The sequence below is a fragment of the Rhipicephalus sanguineus genome, chromosome 10 (assembly GCF_013339695.2).
Source record: "Rhipicephalus sanguineus isolate Rsan-2018 chromosome 10, BIME_Rsan_1.4, whole genome shotgun sequence".
Lineage (NCBI taxonomy): Eukaryota > Metazoa > Arthropoda > Arachnida > Ixodida > Ixodidae > Rhipicephalus > Rhipicephalus sanguineus.
The window spans coordinates 35093607-35106444 of record NC_051185.1 but is presented as its reverse complement, the minus strand read 5'-3'; the positions used below and the strand labels follow the sequence as shown (position 1 = coordinate 35106444).

General features: G+C 48.6%; 1 protein-coding gene across 2 annotated transcripts in view; it reads right to left on the bottom strand.

Moving 5' to 3' along the window:
- Positions 1-12838, bottom strand: part of LOC119371643 (uncharacterized) — a 204357-nt gene that overhangs the window by 33065 nt on the left and 158454 nt on the right. For both annotated transcript variants that reach the window (XM_049419928.1, XM_037642090.2), the window contains one exon: positions 7663-7823. In XM_049419928.1, coding sequence (XP_049275885.1) covers positions 7663-7823 — 161 coding nt within the window. The remainder of the gene's footprint in view (positions 1-7662; positions 7824-12838) is intronic.

Genomic DNA, 12838 nt, shown 5'->3' with positions numbered 1-12838 from the left:
CGTCGTGCCGCTCCGGTAGCCCGGCCGCAATTCTTCTCGGGGCGAGCGCGTACGCGAGGAACGCGGTGTGACAGCCAGGTGAGGCAGACGCGCGTCGCAGAGCTATTTTTGGTTTGATTAGCGTGGTGCTGTGAACGAGGTCGACGCTTTTACGACGCTTGCGTTAAGGTCGCCACCTCGCGGTGTGTTAAGGCATTGACAAAATTGCACTTCTATTGAAAACGCGCCGAATGGGACGAACGTGTAACGCGTTGCTGGTACTAATCGCGGAAGCCACGGTAATGATGAATTACTCTACTTTGCCGCTCCCAGAGGGCAACACCACCCCGCCGACCGGGAGAGTCGTAGATATAAAAGGCGCGTTTGTAAAGCTTCTAGAGTCAGTCAATAAAGAAAAAAAAAACGTAGCGCAGTGGATAGCGTGCCGGGCATCTGTTGTTGCGGACCCAGCGGTCGTGGGTTCGATGCCAGTTGACGGAACTTTTTTTCTTTGCCATCTGATCGTGTACATTTTTTCGACGTCATTTCCGTGACGGAAATACGTCACTAAAATCTTGGTGGACCTCGGCATAAAACACTTTCGTGTTAAAATATGGTTGTGAATTGTATTTCGATATTTATTTGCTTTTTAGGCTACCTTTCGAGTTTCGAGCCTACTGCGAACTAGGTATTTCTTATCTACAAACGATACCGTGGCAGCTCTTGCGTTTTCGGTTTTGTCATAAGAATAATAAATGCCACTGAAATTAAGCGTTACCGACAACAGTTCGTATTTAGTTCGCTATAACCAATAAGTCGCTATATAAGTGTTCGTTATAGCGAGGCCCTACTGTATCTCAAAAAAAAAACACGTTCCTGTTTAGTACAGTGCTATGACTGCGTCACCAGAACAAGCACACACTGCCTTTCTTTTTGCTATCTGCCCTATCGCTATCTAAATATAACTCGAGAACGGTAGCCTTCAGGAAGTCGAGTCTTGAATTCTCATCCCTTAAGTCTCGATGAATGTTTTCTCGCTTGTGCATTTTTTTCACGCCATATTTTAACATTCTCAGCTCCGCAACGATGTTCATGTTGCCTCCTCAGCATCCGTTTCCTCTGACTCAAGGGCGCACCAAAAGGTTCGAATTACTTTCTGCAAGAAACCGCCGTCACAAATTATAACTTCTTCAAGAACGGTGTAGGTGATATTGCATAAATAGAATTTTGTGCGCTTGCTCATTTTTGTTATTACGCACACTATGCTTGTCGCGCAAAGTCAGTGGTTTGGTAAATAAATAAATAAATAAATAATGCAGAGCGCGCTAAAGAAGCACCTTGCCCAAGAAGAATTTCTTTTAGAATGCCATCCTTGTTTTCCGGGAACATGAGGTACTAGTACACCATAAATGAGAGTGACATCGTGACCTTATACAACCAATAAAAATTTCTAGATCTGTGTATTTTTAACGCTGAGGACGCCGCTCGTAGGCAAGCCTATGCGGCATTTTGTAAGCCAGCTCTCCTTCACTGCACAGAAGATTTTCACTCGTTACAGTCTGAGGCGAACGTGCGTCAAACAACGCGATAACGCTCGCTCGCTCACCCACGCGTGTCCCGGTTCGAACCAGAGCTTCGTATTCGAGTGCCTTCATCACTAGGCATGCCACTAGGCCGCGCGCCCATGCCTGCCCCATGTTAAATGGACTGAAACATACAAATGCGTTCTACCGACGATGTAACAGAACAATTGGGAAGCATGCAGTAGACTTGCTATGAAAGCTTCCTTAAAATATTTCGTGTTGGCACACTAAAAGCGATCTGCTGCACAACGCGTAAGGTCGATATCAGGAATTGCACATTTCAGGAAAATTCCGACTTCGAGAAAATAGAATTCCTAACCGGCGTTTCCGTGATCGCGTGATGGCCCTTTCGTTGGGCCGTTCTACAGGCTGACGGGCTACGTGCCCTGAACAACGTTCCGGGCATGGCCGCTTAAAACTGAACGCTTACGTTAGGAGGGAGTATTACGCAATGTGAAAGAAAGAAAGAAAGAAAGAAAGAAAGAAAAGTAGTATGTTAGGCACGCAGGAGCCACTCTTCGCTTGCCCCCTTTTCCCCATAGGGGAAGAGCTCCTAAACTTTTCCATGGTCAAAAGCAAGAACTTCTTATGCCTGTATCACTAATAAAGAACAGAGGTAAAAACCAATGACTATAAGCAGGACAGAACCGAAAGGATAATCCAATTAATTTTCAATATATCGCAACGATACAGCTCCCTCACGGGGCCTCTGTTCACAAGTGTGAACATTGTGAACAAGGTTTTCAAGGGAAAATCGAAACGTTAAAATATTTGTAAAATAATCTTGGCGTATGTCTTCACCGTAATTTTAGTATGCCTCCTTCATAGCACATGGTTTTTAGTCATATTCTCGACGTCAACTATGCGAGGGTTGTAATCATAATGTAATCATACCACTTTGTGCTTTGACATGCCGCAGTGCGCAATGCCAGACTGAAAAAAGGTCCTATGAACAGGAATAAAGTGTTTCAAAAAAATCACAGCATATCCACGGAGTGAATGATGATGAGTGGGCGAAGCTGCGGAGGTTCATCGGTAAACCGTGAATCTTCCGTGAATTCTGCCCAGTACATCATCACCGACGTGAGATAGGGCGCGTTTATACTAAAGGTTCGATGAGTTATGACGACTTGCAGCTCACTTTAATTTTACATGTACGCTGTGAATTTTCATTGTTTAGAAAACCATTGCTTTAGAAAACATCTGGCGTCTTTCGTTAAGCAGCTGGCGTCTTTTCCTCTTGCTTTAGAAACATCTGGCGTTCTTCCGTTTTGCTTTTACAAAACATCTGGCGTCTTTCGTTGGTTTATTTCATCAATCAACAGCGTTTTGAACAGAATTGTTATTGATTAATCACGCACAGGAGAAATCTCACCAGGCACTACCTTGGAGGTAAAGAATGGCTGCTAATGGGAATGAGAGACAGAAGAAGTCGGCTTTTAGCTACCGCTGCGAATTTTTTATTGTTCAACAACGCACAGCAAAAATCTCCCACCGGCACCACCTTGGAGGTCAAAGCGTAAGACTGGTTACGGACTACGACTGCGACTACGAGGGACGAACGGGTGCCGCCTTAAGGAGCTTCGCCCCTAAAAGGCTGGACGACGTTTCGATAGGTGGACCTATCTTTGTCAAATGCACCTTGTCATCAGTGGCGCGTGAATTAAAAGGTGTTAGTGACGTTAACAAATAAATAATTTAAAGCTAACGTGCGACGGAGGAGAAGATGCCCTTGATAAATTTGGCTCCACGTTTCGAAACATCAGCGAGTTGCCAAAGTCACATTATTCCTGCTTATACAATCTACCCACCACGACGGTCTAGTGGTTATGGTGCTCGACTGTTGACCCGAAGGTCGCGGGATCGATTCCCGGCCACGGCGGCCGCAGTTTTCGGTGGAGGCGAAAATGCTTGAGGCCCGCGCACTTAGGTTTAGGTACACGTTAAAGAACACCAGGTGGTCGAAATTTCCGGAGCCCTCCAGGTCGGCGTCCCTCAAAACTATATCGTGGTTTTTCGGACGTGAACCCCAGATAAAGAATACTTTGCATTTTCAGACTTAAAAAACGCTGTTTTCGCAAAGTATCATTGAGCATATCGTTATCTTCAGCCTGCGGTAATCCGTGCCGAACATCAAAACAGTATACGCAGTGACAGAAAGGTAACACGCTTGATTTCCAAGTTACTAATGTACGACACGTACTTAAACAGCCCTTATTAAGAAAGTAAAGACATTGGAATCAATGTATTAACGGTTTTTCTGTAGATTAAACGTTTCATCGCTACCGATAAGTACGCTGCTACAACAAAAGATTAGTAACAGACGTAGTGAGACGATAGCGCAGAAAAGATGCTTTCCAGATTTCTTGCACGCACAGCTTCCTAAAGAAAAGGAAGCGCGATAGTTGGTCGGCAAGCAAACACGCGTCTGAAAACAGTATTTTCCATATTCATCATGGTCATCTGCATCATCAGCTTGACTACACCCACTGCAAGGCAAAGGCCTCTCCCATGTTCCGCCAGTCAACCCGGTCCTGTGCTTTCTGCTGCCATGTTATACCTATGAACTTGGGCCAGTATGTTACTCTTAATGTTCAGCGGTTATCTTGTAAATCCAGAGCAGCAACTCTCCATAAAGCGTACGGCGGGGAACGAGATGCTATCTGGGTATAAATGCTGCATGCGATCCGCACGGAGCCACAGCGGTGGCCTACACACCGAACATCCCTCCATTAATAAAAGAATTACCTCATGGAATAAAACCAGAAGAAGCGGAAGAGATCGCTATTGCGCCAGCGCTCAGCAGTTCCAATGCTACCTACATCCTCAGTGAAGAAAGAGAAAACAGACAACCACCCATTTATAGCACAAAGCCACAAGGAAATCCAAACGGATTTCATTCTCAACCCTTCCGCCACCTTGCGGGATTCCGCAAACCTGATTTGCAATACATCCTCAGTGATTCAAAAACTGCATTGCTAAATTATGCTAGGGGCAGAGTTCACCCCACCACATTCCACATGATGATCGAGAACCCCCCTTCCTCCCACAGCGTTGAGCTCATCTGGGTGCCCGCGCATTCGGGAAACCCTGGCAATGAGGCCGTCGATTCTTTAGCCCGACGGACCAGAAACTGGGCACAGGTAGATCTCATGGAGGGTTTCTCGAAGGAGCGTGCGTGTACCTTTGCTGAGCTGACTGGGAATCCTCGTGCTGAAAGGCAGATATGCCCACCCCCCACTCTTCCCTTACTACCAGGGAACAGCACCTATGGCGCCGTCTGCAAACGCGGACTTTACCTACCCCCTCCCTCCTTTTACCGACCCATCCCACCTTCCTGCCCTTTATGCAATGCACCGAGGACAAACCTAACCCACATTCCCCTGGCCTGTCCGTCTTCTCCTCCCGGCGGGTCATCATCATCATCATCATCATCATCCTGTCTACGCCCACTGCAGAGCAAAGGCCTCTCCCATGTTCCGCTAATCAACCCGGTCCTGTGCTTTCTGCTGCCATGGTATACCTACAAACTTCTTAATCTCATCTACCCACCTAATTTTCTGTCTCCCCCTCACGCGTTTGCCACCTCTTGGAATCCAGTCAGTTACCCTAATGACCACCGGTTATCCTGCCGACGTGCTACGTGCCCGGCCCATATCCATTTCTTCTTCTGGATTTCAGCTATGATGTCCTTAACCCCCGTTTGTTCCCTGACCCACTCTGCTCTCTTGCTGTCTCTTAAGGTTACACCTATCATTTTCCTTTCCATCGCTCGCTGCGTCGTCTTCAATTTAAGTTGAACCCTCTTTGTAAGTCTCCAGGTTTCTGCTCCGTAGGTAAGTACCGGTAAGATGCAGCTGTTATATACCTTCCTCTTGAGGGGTAGTGGTAGACTACCATTCATGATTTGGTAATGCTTGCCGAATGAGCCCCATCCCATCCTTATTCTTCTAGTTATTTCACTCTCATGGTTCGGCTCCGCGGTTACTACCTGTCCTAAGTAGACGTGCTCCTTTACAACTTCCAGTGTCTCGCCACCTATCGCAAAGCGCTGTTCTCTGCCAAGATTGTTCACATTACTTTAGTTTTATGCATATTGATTTTCAGACCTACTCTTCTACTTTCCGTATCCAGTTCAGTAATCATGAGCTATAATTCGTCTCCCGCGTTACTCATCAATAAATGTCATCAGCGAATTGCAAGTTACTGAGATACTCTCCATTAACTCTTATACCTAATTCTTCCCAATCTAGGGCCCCGAAAACCTCCTGTAAACAAGCGGTGAATAGCATTGGAGAGATCGTGTCTCCCTGCCGTACGCCCTTCTTTATTGGGATTCTGTCGCTTTCTTTATGGAGGACTATAGTGGCTGTGGATCCGCTGTAGATTTCTTCCATTATGTTTATATAGGCTTCGTCGATGCCCTGATTCCGCAGTGCCTGCACGACTGCTGATGTTTCCACCAAATCAAATGCCTTCTCGTAATCTATGAAGGCTATGTATATGGGTTGGTTGTATTCCGCGCATTTCTCTATCATCTGACTGATAGTATGAATATAGTCTATTGTTGAGAAGCCTGTACGAAATCCTGCCTGGTCCCTTGGTTGATTGAACTCTAATGTCGTATTGATTCTGTTAGCAATTACTTTTGTAAATAGCTTGTAGACAACGGACAGTAAGCTGATGGGCCTGTAATTTTTCAGGTCCTTGACGTCCCCTTTCTTATGGATCAAGATGATGTTGGCATTCTTCCAAGATTCTGGTATCCTCCCCGTCGAGAGACAGTTCGTATACAGGGTGGCCAGTTTTTCTAACATAATCTCTCCACCGTCTTTCAACAGGTCTGATGTTACCTGATTCTCACCAGCCCGGCGGGTCGGTGCCACTGAAATCCTGGGAGGACTGAGAGACCTCGCTACGCTCCACGGACGTGGCAAGGCAGAAGATCGCCGCCCGCCGGGCTGCCGACGTCATGGACTTATTAGACATGAACGTTTGAGTGTGGTGGTCTCGCGCGGGGACCCAGGCGGCCTGGGATGTCTTGAATTCCCTGGCAATAAAGTTTTTTCGAATCGACTCGACTTCACGCTACATGCCCTTCCCATGGCCATTTTTTTTTCTTGATTTCAAATAAGGTGTTCTTAACACCCGTTTGGTCCCCGACCCACTCTTCTATATTCATTTCTCTTAAGGTTACAACGATCCCTTTTTCTTTCCGTGGCTTGCTCGGTAGTCCTCAGTTTTCCATATTACCGGTTCTTTATTACCACGTGGTAAAAATAGATAAAAAAATTCTTCACTTAAGTGACCTACTCAGCAACACGGCTGCCGTATAGCACGACAACGCTAGCGTTCCTCCGTTTGCTCATGTTATAAAGATGCGAGCGAAGCTGAGTTCGCGGCTATTCTTTTCGGCTGAATGTAACAAGTAGAAAAGCTTCCCGAGACAAGCGTGGGAATATAGACCGCAATGAGCAGACCGCAATCGACCTAACTCGGTCGAGGCGGAAGTAAAGCAAAGAGAAGAGTGCTGCTTCAGCAAAAGCTGACTCGGCAAAACAAGGAGGAACTCGACACATCACCACGAGTTGCGGGTCTGAAAGGAGGCACTTACAGTTTGAACAGGTGTAGTAAGTTATAACGAGGTCTTTGTTTATTTTGGCTTTCGCCTTTTGTTCTTAACGCCACCTTTCGTGTGTTTCGCTCGCTCTGTACACTGAGCGGCCATCCTGGCTCGCTTAGAGGGCAATTATTTCGGGCCAGAACCCTTTCGCGGCGCCATGTTTGTGCTTTGCTTGCAGTTTCTCGCGCTCCTAATTTCTCTCCCGCTGTACTTCCTTCGTTAGTTTACAAGTTAACGTTTCGTCAATATAGTGTGTTTCTGTTTTGTTTTTTAAGGCGAAAGCCTTAAGTGCCTCCTTAAGAAGTTCTCAGGCATAAAATGAAATCGGCTTGCGCAGGACAGACCAAATTGGAGAAGCCTTCGTCCTGTAGTGGACCTAATATTTGATGGTGGTGGTGGTGCTATTGAGGCACGATTCGAAATAGTTTCCGTTGTAAAAGACAGCGATGTGCGCCTATATGGCTGAAAGGCACTTACCGGAGATGGTCTTGACTAGGATTTCCACGCGCGCTCGGTCCTGCTTCATGGGCGAACCGCCGTCTTCGGCGACGACGGTGAATGCAATCGTGGAGTCCCCGACATCCGACAGGCTGCGGTTCAGCATCACTTCGCCCGTGATGCCATCGAGGGCGACGTACCTGCCGATACAGAGGAAAAAGGGGGATTGAAATTTCAATGCATGCAGTTTGTGTGTCTGGATATTGCAATGTCATGTCCTAAAATTCTAATGTTTTTTTAAGCATAAGAATCACAGTGTGTGAGTTTCTATGCTATTTTATATGATTTGCTCACTACTGTGTGTTGTCAAAAATGTGCTTGCCAGCATCATCATGTATTTGTGTAATGTAAATAAAATTATTATTATTATTATTATTATTATTATTATTATTATTATTATTATTATTATTATTATTATTATTATTATTATTATTATTATTACTATTATTATTATTATTATACCTTCTGAATGAGGAAAATGTTTTGTGCATCTTCATGTGTGTTGTTCGTTGTTAGACATCCGTTCAGTAATATTTGTTCCCACATTCACTACCTCAGTTATAAATCTTAGTGCTACAAGATACAAAATCTGCGTAGAAGCCGACAGATGGGAACAACAAGTGCATATATGTTGAACGAATAGGAGAAAGTGCCTCAGACAGCATGTCTGAGACACCTCATCCTGTTCACTTAACCTATCTGCCCTAAGTGCTACAGTAGCACCTAAGTAACACCTCAATAACATCCCTGTAACACCCCTGTAACAACCCGATAACACCCCGGTAACACCCCGGTAACATACCGGTAACATCCCGGTAACATCCCGGTAACATCCCGGTAACACCCCAGTAACAACTCAATAGACCTCTTGGGGAAGACAGCGGACCATCCACACTATATACACCCCCGTGTAATTTCCTTTTGCATACTAGAATTTTGAGTGCTCCGAATCGGCAGCCATGTTTGCCAGTTACTCCAGGAACAGCTGAAACTAAAGACCACGATAGCGTCAGGCCTGTCCGCATAGTGTGCTTGCTGACAAATGTTGTTCGTCATGCCGTGTGACGTCACGGATGCCAAAGTCCCTGAGCTGGTGTGTGCTCAGGGACTTTGCTTGGAATTTTCCCGATGTGCGCACTTCTCCGTATCGGCTTTATATGCCCTGCGGATAGACTTTATTGCACCATCAGTACAGCTCCGTATCACAAAGGGCGGCACGCGCAACAGGTGCTCCGCCGCAACGGCCAATGGCGAGACGGCTGTTGCGGACGATTGCGGCCGCGCGGCAACAACCAGGAGGACAAAGAGAAGAAAGAAGACGTAGGCGCGAGCAGTGGAATAAAGGAGAAAGGATGCTTGGTCTAGGGCTCGGGTATTAATTACGCGACATTCTTTCTGGTGCCGAAAACCCCCCGGTCATCGCCCGTCCAAGACTTCCAGCTTCCATGGCATCGTTGGAACGGCTCCGCAAGAACCGTGGCGTTGTCAGGGCCAGCGTCACACGAACAATTACGCTCCTGATCGACGAACTTCAGGCCACGGCTCCCGATGCCGCTCAAGTTGATTCGCACGTTACATACCTGACTCAGAAGAACGTCGAGCTCGGCAAAACCTCAACAAGCATATTCTCGACGCCACGGACGATGACGCTTATGACGAAGAGCTCGAGGCCGCGGAAGACTACGACCGGAAGGTGACCTATGCCGTGTCTCGAGCGCGCTTCTTCCTGCGCGAACACGCCAACACAGCGACGGCAACGAGGACTTCAAGGCCCGAGGCTACGTTACCGAACGCCGACGTCGCTGGGGCCGGCAGCTCAGCGCATACCGAGGTCACTGACGCTGCACCTCGTGTAACAGAGGGGACACCCGGCCCAGCAACCGTGCCGCGTCATCGAACAGTGGTCCTGCCGAAACTTCAGATACCTACATTTTCCGGCGCACTTCGCGACTGGCAGACCTTCTGGGACCACTTCAGTGCCACGATTCACCGTAATGAAGACCTTCTGCCGATTGAGAAATTTAAGTACCTCCTCTCGTATTTGAGTGGCGCCGCGAAGAGAGCCATCGAAGGCATTAGACTCACAGAGGACAATTATGCGATCGCCATCAGGACCTTGACGGAGCGATTTGGTCGACGCGACTTGCTCATCAACGAGCACATCGACCACCTGCTCGCCTTACCACCAGTCAAGTCTTCGGCAGATGTCGACAAACTTCGCCTACTCTACGACAAGGTACAATTTCGCGTCTCGGCACTGACCGGTTTGGGCGTCTCACCCGACCAGTACAACGTGGTCCTCAACCGCGTCCTAATGAGGTGCCTGCCTGACGACCTCGCGATCCTCTACCGGCAGAAGTGCAAAGAAGCCGCGCAGGATACGTCCGGTATAGCGACCCCCGAAGAAAGAGCTCCCCAGGTTGCAGAAATGCTAAGCTTCCTGCGCATACAAATTGAGGTTCTAGAGGAAGGCAGGCCAGGACGAACGCCGTCTGCTTTCTCGCGGTTCCTGCCCGATGAAGATGTCGAACCTCCGTCAGCACCGATGGGACATTTGCCTACAGCGTCCGCACTTGCTGCCGAATCTGTAGAGGTGTGCCCCTTATGCAGCAGTTGTCAGCACACAATCGCGGACTGCAACGTTCAACTCTCAGCTGAGGAAAAACGGGCTCGGTTGCGCACTGCTCGTTGCTGCTACCGCTGCGGCTTGCAAAACCACATGGCGCGTTTTTGCCCGCGTGCGCGCAGCATCATCTGTAGTAAGTGCAACCGACGACATCTCACTATCCTCTGTGAATTGTTCACGCCGGCAGCCCCAACCCGTGCAAACGCAACGACAGTGAACCAAGACGAGCCTCGCATCGCCGGGCGAGGCACGAACACGCTGTCAGTGACATCGGCTCCAAGCGCCCTGAGCGGAATCAACGCCGTTCTTCTCCAAACAGGACGAGTCTGGATCGAGTGCGGGTCCCAAAGGCGTCTCGTGCGCATTCTTCTTGACAGCGGTAGCCAGCGCACATTCATCCGAGCGGATGTCTCAAAGGACCTCAGATGCCCGGTTATGGGAACCGAAGAACTTTCCTTGGTAACGTTCGGCCACTCGAAGCCCCGCGAAGTAATGCGCAGTCGACGGGTAGCTTTGACTTTACGAGGCCAACGTAGGGACATAGTGGTAACCGTGGAGGCCTTGGAGGTCCCCGAAGTGTGTGCAGTTACAAGCCCGCCGCTCAGCACTGACATTTTGCAGCTTTTGTGCGACAAGAACTATGATGCAGCAGACAACTTTCATCCCGACACATGGAACCCACAGGAAGTAAGCGTATTACTTGGTTCCGACGTCTACTGGAAGGTCGCGACTGGAAAGGTTGATCATTTAACCAGCAACCTGACGGCCGTGGAAACCAAGTTCGGCTGGACCGTTCAGGGCACCACGGAACGCGAAAGAAGTTCAGCATCTACGAGCGCTCTATTCCTGCACTGCAGCACGAAGTCAGTTCCTGACTGTGATCTTTCTGCGATGTGGCGTCTCGACGTCATTGGGATCAAAGCACCTGCTCAAGAAAAGAGCAAGGTTCCGCCAGAACTTGAGGCATTTGAAGAGGGCATTGTCAAGCTAGACGGGCGCTACCAGGTGCCGCTGATGTTAAAGGATCCAGGAATACCTGCCGGCAGCGACAATCGATGGTTGGCGGAGCGCCGTCTGCAAGCACAATTAAATAGGTTCAGACCACAGCCCGAACTCCTCAAGCAGTATGACACGGCAATCAGAGCGTATTTTAACGAGGACCACGCAGAGCGAGTTGAAGAAGAGCTACTGCCAAGAGAAAATGTGTATTATATGCCTCATCATGCCGTCATACGAAGAGAGGCCGTTACGACAAAACTTCGGGTGGTGTTTGACGCTTCCTCGCACGCGCTTGGCCATCCCTGCCTGAATGATGTCCTGTTCAAGGGTACGAAGCTTGGAGTTGACATTGTGCAGCTGCTACTCACCTTCCGATGTCACCCGGTAGTCCTTATCGCGGACATCAAAAAGGCATACTTGCAGATGCTTATTCGCCCGGAAGACCGCGACGTGCTGCGATTCCTCTGGATTGATCGGTTGCCCTCGGATGATGATCCATCTCCATCTGTGGTGACGTGGAGAATGACGCGGGTCCCGTTCGGAGCCTCGTCTAGCCCATTTTTGCTCGCAGCTACCATTCGACATCACCTAGCACTCTGTCGAGAACAACATCCTGAGACTGTAGCATTACTAGAGAAAGCCTTTTACGTCGATGACCTTATCGTGGGACTTCCGAATGTGGAAGAAGCGGCCACAGTGTACAATGAAGCACGCAAGATATTCTCGGAAGCAAGCATGGAACTGCGCAAGTGGGCTTCCAATGCACATGCCTTGCGAAAAATCTTCCTTAAAGACAAGATTGCTTTTGAAAACGAAGCCGGAGAGAGTACCCTAACCAAAGTCCTCGGTGTACCTTGGGAACGTGAAGGCGACAGAATTGTCCTCATGGTACGCGAAGCGTCGGACTTCGCTGCGAACAAGCCTTCGACCAAGCGCATTGTGCTCCAGACATTAGCAAGAGTGTACGATCCGTTGGGGTATCTAGCTCCATTTTCGCTCAGAGCAAAGCTACTGTTTCAAGACTTGTGGAAGAAGAAATGCGCATGGGACGACGCCCTCCCGCCAGAAGAACAAGCAAGCTGGAACAGTTGGCGCACTGAATTGGCCAGCATGAATCCACATTCCGCCGATCGTTACGTATTCCTGCAATCAGCTGATGCAACGATTTCAATCGAACTACACGTGTTCTGCGACGCAAGTCCGAGAGCATATGGTACCTGCATCTAAGCGCGGGCGCTCTCACCAAACGGCGCCTGCAACTCACAGCTCCTCATAAGCAAGAGCCGTGTGGCACCACTTAAACATATTTCGCTGCCACGTCTAGATCTCTTAGCATGCGTCCTCGGCGCAAGGTTGTGCGCATACGTGAAAACAGTACCTGTGCTAAGCTCCGTTCCTGTACACTTCTGGACCGACTCACTCGTGGCATTGCATTGGATTCGGAAAACGCCTGCCAAAAGAGAGCTGTTTGTACGTCATCGAGTCTCCGAGATTCATAGCCTGACATCGCCGACCCAGTGGCATCACTGT